This window comes from Oncorhynchus masou, chromosome 25 (assembly GCF_036934945.1).
Source record: "Oncorhynchus masou masou isolate Uvic2021 chromosome 25, UVic_Omas_1.1, whole genome shotgun sequence".
In the NCBI taxonomy this organism is placed as follows: Eukaryota; Metazoa; Chordata; class Actinopteri; order Salmoniformes; family Salmonidae; genus Oncorhynchus; species Oncorhynchus masou.
In genome coordinates, this window is record NC_088236.1 from 2,168,635 (window position 1) to 2,186,763 (window position 18,129).

Here is an 18,129-nt window from a genome sequence, read left to right on the forward strand (position 1 = left end):
TGCAGAATGCTGTGGAGGTCATGCTGGTTAAGTGTGACTTGAATTATAAATAAATTACAGACAATGTGACCAGCAAACCAACCCCACACCTCATCCTCCATGCTTCATGGTGGGAACCACACATGCGGAGATCATCTGTTCACGCACACTGCGTCTCACAAAGACACAGCGGTTGGAACCAAAAATCTCAATTTCGGACTCCAGAACTTCGGACAGATTTCCACCGGTCTCATGTCCATTGCTCGTGTTTCTTGCCCAAAGCAAGGCTCTTCTTAGTATTCGTGTCCTTTAATAGTGGATTCTTTGCAGCAATTCGACCATGAAGGCCTGATTCACAGTTTCCTCTGAACTTGATGTTGAGATGTGTCTGTTACTTGAACTCTGTGAAGCATTTATTTGGGCTGCAATCTGAGGCTGGTAACTCTAATGAACATATCCTCTGCAGCAGAGGTAACTCTGGGTCTTTCTTTCCTGTGGTGGTCCTCAAGAGAGACAGTTTCATCACAGCGGTTGGTTTTTGCAACTGCAAGTGAAGAAACGTTCAAAGTTCTTGAAATGTTCCGTATTGACTGACCTTCATGTCTTAAAGTAATGATGAACTGTCATTTCTCTTTGCTTATTTGAGCTGTTCTTGCCATAAAATGGACTTGGTCTTTTACCAAATACGGCTATCTTCTGTATAGGACCCCTATCTCCTGTATACCACCCCTATCTCCTGTATACCACCCCTATCTCCTGTATACCACCCCTATCTCCTGTATACCACCCCTATCTCCTGTATAGGACCCCTATCTCCTGTATACCACCCCTATCTCCTGTATACCACCCCTATCTCCTGTATAGGACCCCTATCTCCTGTATAGGACCCCTATCTCCTGTATAGGACCCCTATCTCCTGTATATGACCCCTATCTCCTGTATACCACCCCTATCTCCTGTATACCACCCCTATATCGTGTATACCAACCCTATCTACTGTATAACACTCCTATCTCGTGTATACCAACCCTATCTCGTGTATACCAACCCTATCTCCTGTATACCAACCCTATCTCTTGTATACCACCCCTATCTCTTGTATACCACCCCTATCTCCTGTATACCACCCCTATCTCCTGTATACCACCCCTATCTCCTGAGTCAATCACCACCTTCCGGAGACACCTGAAACCCCACCTCTTCAAGGAATACCTAGGATAGGATAAAGTAATCCTTCTCACCCCCCCCCCCTTAAATGATTTAGATGCACTATTGTAAAGTGGCTGTTCCACTGATGTCAGAAGGTGAATTCACCAATTTGTAAGTCGCTCTGGATAAGAGCGTCTGCTAAATGACTTAAATGTAATGTAAATGTAAATACCACCCCTATCTACTGTATACCAACCCTATCTCCTGTTTACCACCCCTATCTCCTGTATACCACCCCTATCTCCTGTATACCACCCCTATCTCCTGTATACCAACCCTATCTCCTGTATACCAACACTATCTCCTGTATACCACCCCTATCTCCTGTATACCACTCCTATCTCCTGTATACCACCCCTATCTCCTGTATACCACCCCTATCTCCTGTATACCAACCCTATCTACTGTATACCACCCCTATCTCCTGTATACCACCCCTATCTCCTGTATACCAACCCTATCTACTGTATAACACTCCTATCTCCTTTATACCAACCCTATCTCCTGAATACAACCCCATCTTGTCACAACACAACTGATTGGCTCAAATGCATTGATTGATTTGTTTAACACTTTTTTGGTTCCTACATGATTCCATGTGTTAATTCACTGTTATTCTACAGTGTAGAAAATACTAAAAAATAAAGAAAAACCCTTGAATGAGTAGGTGTTCTAAAACCTTTTTTTTTAACAGGACAAATCTGAAAGGGCGACCCTGTGCCCCCTAACTTAACGGTGGCTGTAATAACATGTCTGATTACAATAACAGTCTGGTGTAACATGTCTGATTACAATAACAGTCTGGTGTAACATGTCTGATTACAATAACAGTCTGGTGTAACATGTCTGATTACAATAACAGTCTGGTGTAACATGTCTGATTACAATAACAGTCTGGTGTAACATGTCTGATTACAATAACAGTCTGGTGTAACATGTCTGATTACAATAACAGTCTGGTGTAACATGTCTGATTACAATAACAGTCTGGTGTAACATGATAACAGTGTGTGATTGGTTGTCATTTAATAACAGTACATCTCCAGGGGTGTGATTGGTTGTCATTTAATAACAGTGCATCTCCAGGGGTGTGATTGGTTGTCATTTAATAACAGTGCATCTCCAGGGGTGTGATTGGTTGTCATTTAATAACAGTGCATCTCCAGGGGTGTGATTGGTTGTCATTTAATAACAGTGCATCTCCAGGGGTGTGATTGGTTGTCATTTAATAACAGTGCATCTCCAGGGGTGTGATTGGTTGTCATTTAATAACAGTGCATCTCCAGGGGTGTGATTGGTTGTCATTTAATAACAGTGCATCTCCAGGGGTGTGATTGGTTGTCATTTAATAACAGTGCATCTCCAGGGGTGTGATTGGTTGTCATTTAATAACAGTGCATCTCCAGGGGTGTGATTGGTTGTCATTTAATAACAGTGCATCTCCAGGGGTGTGGCTCTTTGCGTGTCTTCAGTGTGTATCTCCACAGGCGAGGGCAGCCGTCTTTAAAGGCCCTGATGACATCACACGACACCACACAGTAACAGTGGACCTCCCTGAGGAGGCTGCAGGCTGCGGCCAGGGAGCGCAGGGCGGAGTCCAGCTCTGGAGACGAGGTGGTCTGCAGTATGATTGTCTCCAGGGCGTGGCTGTAGCTCTGGGTGACCAGGTGTGTCTGCTGGACCAGGTCAGTAAATGTGAGGAGTTCCAGGTGCTGCAGAGGAACGCTGGGCTGCAATACGGAGCTGAAATGATCCATGGGAAGAGTGTGGTCCAATATCAGGCTTACCTGGAATATAATAAACACATTAATACACATAGTACTACAACATATTACACATTAATACACATAGTACTACAACATGTTACACATTAATACACATATTACTACAACATATTACACATTAATACACATATTACTACAACATATTACACATTAATACACATAGTACTACAACATATTACACATTAATACACATTGTATTACAACATATTACACATTAATACACATATTACTACAACATAGTACTACAACATATTACACATTAATACACATGGTACTACAACATATTACACATTAATACACATATTACTACAACATAGTACTACAACATATTACACATTAATACACATATTACTACAACATATTACACATTAATACACATAGTATTACAACATATTACACATTAATATACATATTACTACAACATAGTACTACAACATATAACAGATTAATACACATATTACTACAACATAGTACTACAACATATTACACATTAATACACATATTACTACAACATATTACACATTAATACACATAGTACTACAACATATTACACATTAATACACATATTACTACAACATATTACACATTAATACACATAGTACTACAACATATTACACATTAATACACATAGTACTACAACATATTACACATTAACACACATTATTATTGTGTATTAATGTGTAAGTTAAGTTCAGGCGCCGACAGAGATGGCCGCCTCGCTTCGCGTTCCTAGGAAACTATGCAGTTTTTTGTTTTTTTTACGTGTTATTTCTTACATTAGTACCCCAGGTCATCTTAGGTTTCATTACATACAGTCGAGAAGAACTACTGTATATAAGATCAGCGTCAACTCACCATCAGTACGACCAAGAATATGTTTTTCGCAACGCGGATCCTGTGTTCTGCCTTTACAAACAGGACAACGGAATGGATCGCATGCAGCGACCCAAAAAAACGACTCCGAAAAAGAGGGAAACGAGGCGGTCTTCTGGTCAGACTCCGGAGACGGGCACATCGTGCCCCACTTCCTAGCATTCTTCTTGCCAATGTCCAGTCTCTTGACAACAAGGTTGATGAAATCCGAGCAAGGGTAGCATTCCAGAGGGACATCAGAGACTGTAACGTTCTGTGCTTCACGGAAACATGGCTCACTGGAGAGACGCTATCCGAAGCGGTGCAGCCAACGGGTTTCTCCACGCATCGCGCCGACAGAAACAAACACCTTTCTGGTAAGAAGAGGGGTGGGGGCGTATGCCTTATGGCTAACGAGGCATGGTGCGATGAAAGAAACATACAGGAACTCAAATCCTTCTGTTCACCTGATTTAGAATTCCTCACAATCAAATGTAGACCGCATTATCTACCAAGAGAATTCTCTTCGATTATAATCACAGCCGTATATATCCCCCCCCCCCCAAGCAGACACATCGATGGCTCTGAACGAACTTTATTTAACTCTTTGCAAACTGGAAACCATTTATCCGGAGGCTGCATTCATTGTTGCTGGGGATTTTAACAAGGCTAATCTGAAAACAAGACTTCCTAAATTTTATCAGCATATCGATTGCGCAACCAGGGGCGGAAAAACCTTGGATCACTGTTACTCTAACTTCCGCGACGCATATAAGGCCCTGCCCTGCCCCCCTTTCGGAAAAAGCTGACCACGACTCCATTTTGCTGATACCTGCCTACAGACAAAAACTAAAAAAAGAAGCTCCCACGCTGAGGTCTGTCCAACGCTGGTCCGACCAAGCTGACTCCACACTCCAAGACTGCTTCCATCACGTGGACTGGGACATGTTTCGTATTGCGTCAGATAACAACATTGACGAATACGCTGATTCGGTGTGCGAGTTCATTAGAACGTGCGTTGAAGATGTCGTTCCCATAGCACCGATTAAAACATTCCCAAACCAGAAAACGTGGATTGATGGCAGCATTCGCGTGAAACTGAAAGCGCAAACCACTGCTTTCAATCAGAGCAAGGTGTCTGGTAACATGACTGAATACAAACAGTGCAGCTATTCCCTCCGTAAGGCTATCAAACAAGCTAAGCGTAAGTACAGAGACAAAGTAGAATCTCAATTCAACGGCTCAGACACAAGAGGCATGTGGCAGGGTCTACAGTCAATCATGGACTACAGGAAGAAATCCAGCCCAGTCACGGACCAGGATGTCTTGCTCCCAGGCAGACTAAATAACTTTTTTGCCCGCTTTGAAGACAATACAGTGCCACGGACACTGCCTGCAACGGAAAAATGCGGTCTCTCCTTCACTGCAGCCGAGGTGAGTAAAACATTTAAACGTGTTAACCCTCGCAAGGCTGCAGGCCCAGACGGCATCCCCAGCCGCGCCCTCAGAGCATGCGCAGACCAGCTGGCTGGTGTGTTTACGGACATATTCAATCAATCCCTATACCAGTCTGCTGTTCCCACATGCTTCAAGAGGGCCACCATTGTTCCTGTTCCCAAGAAAGCTAAGGTAACTGAGCGAAACGACTACCGCCCCGTAGCACTCACTTCAGTCATCATGAAGTGCTTTGAGAGACTAGTCAAGGACCATATCACCTCCACCCTACCTGACACCCTAGACCCACTCCAATTTGCTTACCGCCCAAATAGGTCCACAGACGATGCAATCTCAACCACACTGCACACTGCCCTAACCCATCTGGACAAGAGGAATACCTATGTGAGAATGCTGTTCATCGACTACAGCTCGGCATTCAACACCATAGTACCCTCCAAGCTCGTCATCAAGCTCGAGACCCTGGGTCTCGACCCCGCCCTGTGCAACTGGGTACTGGACTTCCTGACGGGCCGCCCCCAGGTGGTGAGGGTAGGTAACAACATCTCCTCCCCGCTGATCCTCAACACTGGGGCCCCACAAGGGTGCGTTCTGAGCCCTCTCCTGTACTCCCTGTTCACCCACGACTGCGTGGCCATGCACGCCTCCAACTCAATCATCAAGTTTGTGGACGACACAACAGTGGTAGTCTTGATTACCAACAACGACGAGACGGCCTACAGGGAGGAGGTGAGGGCCCTCGGAGTGTGGTGTCAGGAAAATAACCTCACACTCAACGTCAACAAAACTAAGGAGATGATTGTGGACTTCAGGAAACAGCAGAGAGAACACCCCCCTATCCACATCGATGGAACAGTAGTGGAGAGAGTAGCAAGTTTTAAGTTCCTCGGCATACACATCACAGACAAACTGAATTGGTCCACTCACACAGACAGCATCGTGAAGAAGGCGCAGCAGCGCCTCTTCAACCTCAGGAGGCTGAAGAAATTCGGCTTGTCACCAAAAGCACTCACAAACTTCTACAGATGCACAATCGAGAGCATCCTGGCGGGCTGTATCACCGCCTGGTACGGCAACTGCTCCGCCCTCAACCTTAAGGCTCTCCAGAGGGTAGTGAGGTCTGCACAACGCATCACCGGGGGCAAACTACCTGCCCTCCAGGACACCTACACCACCCGATGTTACAGGAAGGCCATAAAGATCATCAAGGACATCAACCACCCGAGCCACTGCCTGTTCACCCCGCTATCATCCAGAAGGCGAGGTCAGTACAGGTGCATCAAAGCTGGGACCGAGAGACTGAAAAACAGCTTCTATCTCAAGGCCATCAGACTGTTAAACAGCCACCACTAACATTGAGTGGCTGCTGCTAACACACTGACACTGACTCAACTCCAGCCACTTTAATAATGGGAATTGATGGGAAATGATGTAAATATATCACTAGCCACTTTAAACAATGCTACCTTATATAATGTTACTTACCCTACATTATTCATCTCATATGCATACGTATATACTGTACTCTATATCATCGACTGCATCCTTATGTAATACATGTATCACTAGCCACTTTAACTATGCCTCTTTGTTTACATACTCATCTCATATGTATATACTGTAATCAATACCATCTACTGTATCTTGCCTATGCTGCTCTGTACCATCACTCATTCATATATCCTTATGTACATATTCTTTATCCCCTTACACTGTGTATAAGACAGTAGTTTAGGAATTGTTAGTTAGATTACTTGTTGGTTATTACTGCATTGTCGGAACTAGAAGCACAAGCATTTTGCTACACTCGCATTAACATCTTCTAACCAAGTGTATGTGACAAATAAAATTTGATTTGATTTGATTTGAGTTAAAAAACAACATTTTTACCCATTTTAAAACAACAGGTGTAGACCTTACAAAGAAATGCTTGATTACAAGCAATGCAGTTAAGAAAATAATAGTTAAGAAAATATTTACTAAATAAGCTAAAGTAAAAAAATAAATAAAATAAAGTAACAATCAAATAACAATGTAGAGGCTATATACAGGGTATTACGGTACAGAGTCAATGTGGAGGCTATATACAGGGGGTACCAGTACAGAGTCAATGTGGAGACTATATACAGGGTATTACGGTACAGAGTCAATGTGGAGGCTATATACAGGGTGTTACGTTACAGAGTCAATGTGGAGGCTATATACAGGGTGTTACGGTACAGAGTCAATGTGGAGGCTATATACAGGGGGTACCGGTACAGAGTCAATGTGGAGGCTATATACAGGGTATTACGGTACAGAGTCAATGTGGAGGCTATATACAGGGTGTTACGTTACAGAGTCAATGTGGAGGCTATATACAGGGTGTTACGGTACAGAGTCAATGTGGAGGCTATATACAGGGGGTACCGGTACAGAGTCAATGTGGAGGCTATATACAGGGTATTACGGTACAGAGTCAATGTGGAGGCTATATACAGGGTGTTACGGTACAGAGTCAATGTGGAGGCTATATACAGGGTGTTACGGTACAGAGTCAATGTGGAGGCTATATACAGGGTGTTACGGTACAGAGTCAATGTGGAGGCTATATGCAGGGTGTTACGGTACAGAGTCAATGTGGAGGCTATATACAGGGTATTACGGTACAGAGTCAATGTGGAGGCTATATACAGGGTATTACGGTACAGAGTCAATGTGGAGGCTATATACAGGGTGTTACGGTACAGAGTCAATGTGGAGGCTATATACAGGGTGTTACGGTACAGAGTCAATGTGGAGGCTATATACAGGGTGTTACGGTACAGAGTCAATGTGGAGGCTATATCCAGGGTGTTACGGTACAGAGTCAATGTGGAGGCTGTATACAGGGTGTTACGGTACAGAGTCAATGTGGAGGCTATATACAGGGTGTTACGGTACAGAGTCAATGTGGAGGCTATATACAGGGTGTTACGGTACAGAGTCAATGTGGAGGCTATATACAGGGTGTTACGGTACCGAGTCAATGTGGAGGTAAAGGTTAGTCAAGGGCATATGTAGGTAAGGGGTAAAGGTTCTTCAAGATAATTTGTACATGTAGGTAGGGGTAAAGTGACTATGTATAGATAATAAACAGTGAGAAGCAGACTTGGCGCTCCGGTACTGCTTGCCGTGCAGTAGCAGAGAGAACAGTCTATGACTTGGGTGACTGGAGTATCTTGACAATTCTTTGGGCCTTCCTCTGACACCCCCTAATATATAGGTCCTGGATGGCAGGAAGCTTGGCCCCAATGATGTACTGGGCCATACGCACTACCCTCTGTAGTGGCTTACGGTCGGATGCCGAGCAGTTGCCATACCAGGCCGTGATGCAACAGGTCAGGATGCTCTTGATGTTGCAGCTGTATAACTTTCCAATCTCCAGAGGAGGAAAAGGTGTTGTCTTCATCACTTTCTTGGTGTGTTTGCACCATGTTAGTTTGCTGGTGGTGTGGACACCAAGGAACAGTGAAGAGGCGACTTCGGGATGCTGGCCTTCTAGGCAGAGTTGCAAAGGAAAAAGCAATATCTCAGATTGGCCAATAAAAAGAAAAGATTAAGATGGGAAAAAGAACACAGACGCTGGACAGAGGAACTCTGCCTTGAAGGCCAGCATCCTGGAGTCTCCTCTTCACTGTTGATGTTGAGACTGCACAGAGGAACTCTGCCTAGAAGGCCAGCATCCTGGAGTCTCCTCTTCACTGTTGATGTTGAGACTGGACAGAGGAACTCTGCCTAGAGGGCCAGCATCCCGGAGTCTCCTCTTCAGTGTTGACGTTGAGACTGGACAGAGGAACTCTGCCTAGAAGGCCAGCATCCCGGAGTCACCTCTTCACTGTTGATGTTGAGACTGGTGTTTTGTGGGTACTATTTAATGAAGCTGCCAGTTGAGGACTATACAGTAATATACAGCATTGTACGAGATCTTCAGTTTCTTGGCAATTTCTCTCATGGAATAGCCTTCATTTCTCAGAACAAGAATAGACTGATGAGTTTCAGAATAAAGTTATTTGTTTCTGGCCATTTTGAGCCTGAAATCGAACCCACAAATGCTGGTGCTCCAGATACTCAACTAGTCATCTTCTCCACATTGACTCTGTACCGTAATACCCTGTATATAGCCTCCACATTGACTCGGTACCGTAATACCCAGTATATAGCCTCCACATTGACTCTGTACCGTAATACCCTGTATATAGCCTCCACATTGACTCTGTACCGTAACACCCTGTATATAGCCTCCACATTGACTCTGTACTGGTACCCCCTGTATATAGCCTCCACATTGACTCGGTACCGTAATACCCAGTATATAGCCTCCACATCGACTCTGTACCATAATACCCTGTATATAGCCTCCACATTGACTCTGTACCGGTACCCCTGTATATAGCCTCCACATTGACTCTGTACCGGTACACCCTGTATATAGCCTCCACATCGACTCTGTACTGGTGCCCCCTGTATATAGCCTCCACATTAACTGTACCGTAAAACCCTGTATATAGCCTCCACCTTGACTGTACCGTAAAACCCTGTATATAGCCTCCACATTGCCTCTGTACCGGTACACCCTGTATATAGCCTCCACATTGACTCTGCACCGTCACACACTGTATGTAGCCTCCACATTGACTCTGTACCGGTACCCCCTGTATATAGCCTCCACATTGACTCTGTACCAGTACCCCCTGTATATAGCCTCCACATTGATTCTGTACACCCCTGTATATAGCCTCCACATTGACTCTGTACCCTAACACCCTGTATATAGCCTCCACATTAACTCTGTACCAGTGCCCCCTGTATATAGTCTCCACATTGACTCTGTACCGTAACACCCTGTATATAGCCTCCACATTAACTCTGTACCAGTGCCCCCTGTATATAGTCTCCACATTGACTCTGTACCGTAATATCCTGTATATAGCCTCCACATTGACTCTGTACCGTAATACCCTGTATATCGCCCCGCTATTGTTATTTACTGCTGCTCTTTAATGATTTGTTATTCTCTTATCTCTTACTTATTTTTAGTTATGGTATTTTCTTAAAACTGCATTGTTGATTAAGGGCTTGTAATTAACCATTTCACTGTAAGGTCTAGACCTGTTGTATTCAGCAACATGTGACAAATTAAATTTGATTTGTCACTCCACATTAACCATAGGAGTTGACAAGCCAGGCTACTATTGCCCTGCACGTTAAATGTGTATTTATTTTCCAATAAATGATTGATTGATCGATTGAAATGATCGTTTGGAGTTTCCTCCTCAAGGCACCTTTAACTGACCTTTAACCCCGGGTGTCTGTGCTTCAGTCCAGCCCACACGCTGTCCTCCAGAGGGGGGATGTATTTGGCAAAGCGCTCGCAGTACAACTCCATGGCCAGGAGGGGGCAGCGTTGAGGCAACAGCAGCTCATCCACCACCTTCTGGGACAGGCTGGAGAAGAAGAATGTAGCTTCAATTATTAACTTAGAATCAAGTTGGTCTCTTTTTCATTTCTGATGTAATCAACTGTTGACTTCAAGCATCCTTCATTAATTTACACACGAGGATAAGGAAGCATCCCAAATGACCAAAAGTAGTGCACTATAAAGGGAATATGGCTCTGGTCTAATGTAGTGCACTATATAGGGAATAGGGCTCTGGTCTAATGTAGTGCACTATATAGGGAATAGGGCTCTGGTCTAAAGTAGTGCACTATATAGGGCTCTGGTCTAAAGTAGTGCACTAGATAGGGAATAGGGCTCTGGTCTAAAGTAGTGCACTCTATAGGGAATAGGGCTATGGTCTAAAGTAGTGCACTATATAGGGCTCTGGTCTAAAGTAGTGTACTATATAGGGAATAGGGAGCCATTTGGAACACACCCAGGAGTTGAGCACCGTGGTTCTCTCCATACCTGGTATAGAACAGCCCTAGTGTGTTGAGAAGTGGTTCTCTCCATACCTGGTATAGAACAGCCCTAGTGTGCTGAGAAGTGGTTCTCTCCATACCTGGTATAGAACAGCCCTAGTGTGCTGAGAAGTGGTTCTCTCCATACCTGGTATAGAACAGCCCTAGTGTGTTGAGAAGTGGTTCTCTCCATACCTGGTATAGAACAGCCCTAGTGTGTTGAGAAGTGGACACAGTCCCAGTACCTCCACCACAGCCTCTGGCTCCACTTTACACACCAGTGTCTGATTGTTGACCAATAGACTCCTCAGGTTGGGGCTCTGCCGGGCCAAGGCCCTCACCAGGGATTGGCTGAGGGTGAAGGGCACGCCCCTCAGGTCCAAGTGGGAGAGGAAAGCTCCTCCCACGTGTTCCGGAGCTGCAGTGAGAGCGGCCTCCAGCCCTTCCTCCAGGTCGTGACCTATCGTCACATTTACATTAGTGTCATAGTGGTATAGTGGTTCTAAACTCAAGTCCTCAAGTACTCCCAAACAGTACTCGTTGTTTTTGTAGCCCCAGACTGTAGCCGATTTGAAATGGCTAGTTAACGGTGCGCTAGTAGAGTTCAATCAACGACGTCATTCGCTCGGAGACCTTGAAGTGGTTGATTTTCGTCTAGCGGTCTTAACCACTGCCTCGCTGCAGCATGGCGTCCAATAGTTAGTCTGCATCTTATAAAAATGTCTGTGTTCAGTTGTAGGTGCTTCTACCAACACCGGAGAACACTCAAAGATAATAAATCCATGTTTTGTATTGTGTGAGATATGCCTCTTGCATGTGTGTAGACATCTATTTCTGCATGTGTCCGCATCACATAGAAAACGACTATTTCCTGCAAAGATGCTGGGAAATGCAAGATGTCTGACAGCTAAGATGGCGACGAACCTCCTTGTGTGGTACACATTTTGGATTTACTTTCTTTCTGAGTTCTCTGTGGTGTTTGTAGAACCACCTACAACTGGACACGGACATTTTATAAGATAACTATTTTACAGAATCGAGAAGGAAGAGAGTACTGCCAGTACCAGGTTAGTTGAAGAATCAATGACTGCATTTTGTCAAACCCGAAACGTCCAATAATGGATACCAGAAATCTTTGGTGATATCATATTATCTGGTGTACAAACTGAAGCTTCCCTCATGAAGAACGACTGAATTGGTGCAGTAGTGACTATGTAGAGACTTGTAGTGAATGTGCACTAATCTTGTAGAGTTTTTGTTCGGTCGGAAAACAGTAGTGTTTCCAGTATAATCAGGTAGAGTTTTTTTCCTACTTGTTGTTAGTAGTAAATATGTAGTCACGTGTAACACTACAGCCAGACTACAGCAGCTTTTTGTGACCGCAGAAGACAAAACAGGAAGTAGTTGGTTGTTGTTAGCTAGCTAGTGTTTCTGACAATCATCTGCCACTCTTCATCACATCCTGTCTTTTATAGCCCTTTATGCTGGAACCGTCTGGAAGTTTAACTTGATTGTACGATTTTATGAATACTTTCATGTCGTTGTTTACGAACCTCCTTGTGTGGTACACATTTTGGATTTACTTTCTTTCTGAGTTCTCTGTGGTGTTTGTAGAACCACCTACAACTGGACACGGACATTTTATAAGATAACTATTTTACAGAATCGAGAAGGAAGAGAGTACTGCCAGTACCAGGTTAGTTGAAGAATCAATGACTGCATTTTGTCAAACCCGAAACGTCCAATAATGGATACCAGAAATCTTTGGTGATATCATATTATCTGGTGTACAAACTGAAGCTTCCCTCATGAAGAACGACTGAATTGGTGCAGTAGTGACTATGTAGAGACTTGTAGTGAATGTGCACTAATCTTGTAGAGTTTTTGTTCGGTCGGAAAACAGTAGTGTTTCCAGTATAATCAGGTAGAGTTTTTTTCCTACTTGTTGTTAGTAGTAAATATGTAGTCACGTGTAACACTACAGCCAGACTACAGCAGCTTTTTGTGACCGCAGAAGACAAAACAGGAAGTAGTTGGTTGTTGTTAGCTAGCTAGTGTTTCTGACAATCATCTGCCACTCTTCATCACATCCTGTCTTTTATAGCCCTTTATGCTGGAACCGTCTGGAAGTTTAACTTGATTGTACGATTTTATGAATACTTTCATGTCGTTGTTTTGCCGTTTATATAACTTTTTACCACATCAAAAAAATTGCTAGCCAAAATGGTCTTGTGTTTTGCTTAGATCTTTGCTATCGCCATTGAAATGTAGCTATGTCACCGTGTCATCATGCTAGCTAATGAGTAGGCATGTTTGTATGGAAATGTACAGTATGTTCATGTTGGTGTACCCATTCTAACTACCTCTTTTGACCTGTTGCCAAGGTGACAATGTAACTGACGAAATGCTAATATTTCTCTGTGTTTTATATATATATATTAGAGAGATGTGAGCCAGATGCCGAACCCTCATCTCTGATACTTCCCTGGAAACGCAATATCAAGTGCGACTATAGGCTATTTAGTGTGGTCTCAAACAAATTATCCAAAGCCTATAGGCTATTTAGTGTGGTCTCAAACAAATTATCCAAAGCCTATAGGCTATTTAGTGTGGTCTCAAACAAATTATCCAAAGCCTATAGGCTATTTAGTGTGGTCTCAAACAAATTATCCAAAGCCTATAGGCTATTTAGTGTGGTCTCAAACAAATTATCCAAAGCCTATAGGCTATTTAGTGTGGTCTCAAACAAATTATCCAAAGCCTATAGGCTATTTAGTGTGGTCTCAAACAAATTATCCAAAGCCTATAGGCTATTTAGTGTGGTCTCAAACAAATTATCCAAAGCCTATAGGCTATTTAGTGTGGTCTCAAACAAATTATCCAAAGCCTATAGGCTATTTAGTGTGGTCTCAAACAAATTATCCAAAGCCTATAGGCTATTTAGTGTGGTCTCAAACAAATTATCCAAAGCCTATAGGCTATTTAGTGTGGTCTCAAACAAATTATCCAAAGCCTATAGGCTATTTAGTGTGGTCTCAAACAAATTATCCAAAGCCTATAGGCTATTTAGTGTGGTCTCAAACAAATTATCCAAAGCCTATAGGCTATTTAGTGTGGTCTCAAACAAATTATCCAAAGCCTATAGGCTACAAAGTGCATGCTGGGAAAAAGCAGAGAAAAGTTATATTTCTAAGATAGCTGCCGGGATGGTGTGAATAAAACTAGGCTGCATTGCACACTGGGTATTCCAGCCCTGAGCACCGCCTGCTATGGTGTGCTGTGTAGGACTACGGTGGCCGAGTTGTTCCTATTTAAGAAATAAGAGGTGTTTGTCAGGCTAAATTAGGCTATAGGAAGCTATACATAGATGTGTCGGTCCATTCCTCCATCCACTCTTTAAATAGCCTCCGTGTCAATGAAGGGCTGTTAAGTTAAAACCAGGCAATAAAGGAAAGGTAGGTCTACTCTGTCTGGGGTGGAAAGGTAGGTCTACTCTGTCTGGGGTGGAAAGGTAGGTCTACTCTGTCTGGGGTGGAAAGGTAGGTCTACTCTGTCTGGGGTGGAAAGGTAGGTCCTACTCTGTCTGGGGTGGAAAGGTAGGTCCTACTCTGTCTGGGGTGGAAAGGTAGGTCTACTCTGTCTGGGTGGAAAGGTAGGTCCTACTCTGTCTGGGGTGGAAAGGTAGGTCTACTCTGTCTGGGTGGAAAGGTAGGTCCTACTCTGTCTGGGGTGGAAAGGTAGGTCTACTCTGTCTGGGGTGGAAAGGTAGGTCTACTCTGTCTGGGGTGGAAAGGTAGGTCTACTCTGTCTGGGGAGGAAAGGTAGGTCCTACTCTGTCTGGGGAGGAAAGGTAGGTCCTACTCTGTCTGGGGTGGAAAGGTAGGTCCTACTCTGTCTGGGGTGGAAAGGTAGGTCTACTCTGTCTGGGGTGGAAAGGTAGGTCTACTCTGTCTGGGGTGGAAAGGTAGGTCTACTCTGTCTGGGGAGGAAAGGTAGGTCCTACTCTGTCTGGGGTGGAAAGGTAGGTCCTTCTCTGTCTGGGGTGGAAAGGTAGGTCCTACTCTGTCTGGGGTGGAAAGGTAGGTCCTACTCTGTCTGGGGTGGAAAGGTAGGTCCTACTCTGTCTGGGGTGGAAAGGTAGGTCCTACTCTGTCTGGGGTGGAAAGGTAGGTCCTACTCTGTCTGGGGAGGAAAGGTAGGTCCAACTCTGTCTGGGGAGGAAAGGTAGGTCCTACTCTGTCTGGGGTGGAAAGGTAGGTCCTACTCTGTCTGGGGAGGAAAGGTAGGTCCAACTCTGTCTGGGGAGGAAAGGTAGGTCCTACTCTGTCTGGGGTGGAAAGGTAGGTCCTACTCTGTCTGGGGAGGAAAGGTAGGTCCAACTCTGTCTGGGGTGGAAAGGTAGGTCCTACTCTGTCTGGGGAGGAAAGGTAGGTCCTACTCTGTCTGGGGAGGAAAGGTAGGTCCTACTCTGTCTGGGGAGGAAAGGTAGGTCCTACTCTGTCTGGGGTGGAAAGGTAGGTCCTACTCTGTCTGGGGAGGAAAGGTAGGTCCAACTCTGTCTGGGGAGGAAAGGTAGGTCCTACTCTGTCTGGGGTGGAAAGGTAGGTCCTACTCTGTCTGGGGAGGAAAGGTAGGTCCAACTCTGTCTGGGGTGGAAAGGTAGGTCCTACTCTGTCTGGGGTGGAAAGGTAGGTCCAACTCTGTCTGGGGTGGAAAGGTAGGTCCTACTCTGTCTGGGGTGGAAAGGTAGGTCCTACTCTGTCTGGGGAGGAAAGGTAGGTCCTACTCTGTCTGGGGTGGAAAGGTAGGTCCTACTCTGTCTGGGGAGGAAAGGTAGGTCCAACTCTGTCTGGGGAGGAAAGGTAGGTCCTACTCTGTCTGGGGTGGAAAGGTAGGTCCTACTCTGTCTGGGGAGGAAAGGTAGGTCCAACTCTGTCTGGGGTGGAAAGGTAGGTCCTACTCTGTCTGGGGAGGAAAGGTAGGTCCTACTCTGTCTGGGGAGGAAAGGTAGGTCCTACTCTGTCTGGGGAGGAAAGGTAGGTCCTACTCTGTCTGGGGTGGAAAGGTAGGTCCTACTCTGTCTGGGGTGGAGTGGAAAGGTAGGTCCTACTCTGTCTGGGGTGGAAAGGTAGGTCCTACTCTGTCTGGGGTGGAAAGGTAGGTCCTACTCTGTCTGGGGTGGAAAGGTAGGTCCTACTCTGTCTGGGGAGGAAAGGTAGGTCCTACTCTGTCTGGGGAGGAAAGGTAGGTCCTACTCTGTCTGGGGAGGAAAGGTAGGTCCTACTCTGTCTGGGGTGGAAAGGTAGGTCTACTCTGTCTGGGGTGGAAAGGTAGGTCCTACTCTGTCTGGGGAGGAAAGGTAGGTCCTACTCTGTCTGGGGAGGAAAGGTAGGTCCTACTCTGTCTGGGGAGGAAAGGTAGGTCCTACTCTGTCTGGGGAGGAAAGGTAGGTCCTACTCTGTCTGGGGAGGAAAGGTAGGTCCTACTCTGTCTGGGGAGGAAAGGTAGGTCCTACTCTGTCTGGGGAGGAAAGGTAGGTCCTACTCTGTCTGGGGAGGAAAGGTAGGTCCTACTCTGTCTGGGGAGGAAAGGTAGGTCCTACTCTGTCTGGGGAGGAAAGGTAGGTCCTACTCTGTCTGGGGAGGAAAGGTAGGTCCTACTCTGTCTGGGGAGGAAAGGTAGGTCCTACTCTGTCTGGGGAGGAAAGGTAGGTCCTACTCTGTCTGGGGAGGAAAGGTAGGTCCTACTCTGTCTGGGGAGGAAAGGTAGGTCCTACTCTGTCTGGGGAGGAAAGGTAGGTCCTACTCTGTCTGGGGAGGAAAGGTAGGTCCTACTCTGTCTGGGGGAGGAAAGGTAGGTCCTACTCTGTCTGGGGAGGAAAGGTAGGTCCTACTCTGTCTGGGGAGGAAAAAGGTAGGTCCTACTCTGTCTGGGGAGGAAAGGTAGGTCCTACTCTGTCTGGGGAGGAAAGGTAGGTCCTACTCTGTCTGGGGAGGAAAGGTAGGTCCTACTCTGTCTGGGGAGGAAAGGTAGGTCCTACTCTGTCTGGGGTGGAAAGGTAGGTCCTACTCTGTCTGGGGAGGAAAGGTAGGTCCTACTCTGTCTGGGGAGGAAAGGTAGGTCCTACTCTGTCTGGGGTGGAAAGGTAGGTCCTACTCTGTCTGGGGAGGAAAGGTAGGTCCTACTCTGTCTGGGGAGGAAAGGTAGGTCCTACTCTGTCTGGAGTGGAAAGGTAGTCCTACTCTGTCTGGGGAGGAAAGGTAGGTCCTACTCTGTCTGGGGAGGAAAGGTAGGTCCTACTCTGTCTGGGGTGGAAAGGTAGGTCCTACTCTGTCTGGGGAGGAAAGGTAGGTCCTACTCTGTCTGGGGAGGAAAGGTAGGTCCTACTCTGTCTGGGGAGGAAAGGTAGGTCCTACTCTGTCTGGGGAGGAAAGGTAGGTCCTACTCTGTCTGGGGTGGAAAGGTAGGTCCTACTCTGTCTGGGGAGGAAAGGTAGGTCCTACTCTGTCTGGGGAGGAAAGGTAGGTCCTACTCTGTCTGGGGAGGAAAGGTAGGTCCTACTCTGTCTGGGGAGGAAAGGTAGGTCCTACTCTGTCTGGGGAGGAAAGGTAGGTCCTACTCTGTCTGGGGAGGAAAGGTAGGTCCTACTCTGTCTGGGGAGGAAAGGTAGGTCCTACTCTGTCTGGGGTGGAAAGGTAGGTCCTACTCTGTCTGGGGAGGAAAGGTAGGTCCTACTCTGTCTGGGGAGGAAAGGTAGGTCCTACTCTGTCTGGGGTGGAAAGGTAGGTCCTACTCTGTCTGGGGAGGAAAGGTAGGTCCTACTCTGTCTGGGGAGGAAAGGTAGGTCCTACTCTGTCTGGGGTGGAAAGGTAGGTTCTACTCTGTCTGGGGAGGAAAGGTAGGTCCTACTCTGTCTGGGGAGGAAAGGTAG

At 45.7% G+C, this 18,129-nt stretch overlaps 1 protein-coding gene across 1 annotated transcript in view; it reads right to left on the minus strand.

Annotated features, from left to right (window-relative positions):
* Positions 1–1,483: 1,483 nt before the first annotated feature.
* Positions 1,484–18,129, minus strand: part of fbxl8 (F-box and leucine-rich repeat protein 8) — a 54,009-nt gene continuing 37,363 nt past the window's right edge. The window contains exons 3-5 of the mRNA XM_064936530.1: positions 11,394–11,658; positions 10,594–10,744; positions 1,484–2,975 (exon numbers count right to left, since the gene is read on the minus strand). Of these exons, the coding sequence (XP_064792602.1) occupies positions 2,610–2,975; positions 10,594–10,744; positions 11,394–11,658 (782 nt within the window). The 3' untranslated portion in view covers positions 1,484–2,609. The remainder of the gene's footprint in view (positions 2,976–10,593; positions 10,745–11,393; positions 11,659–18,129) is intronic.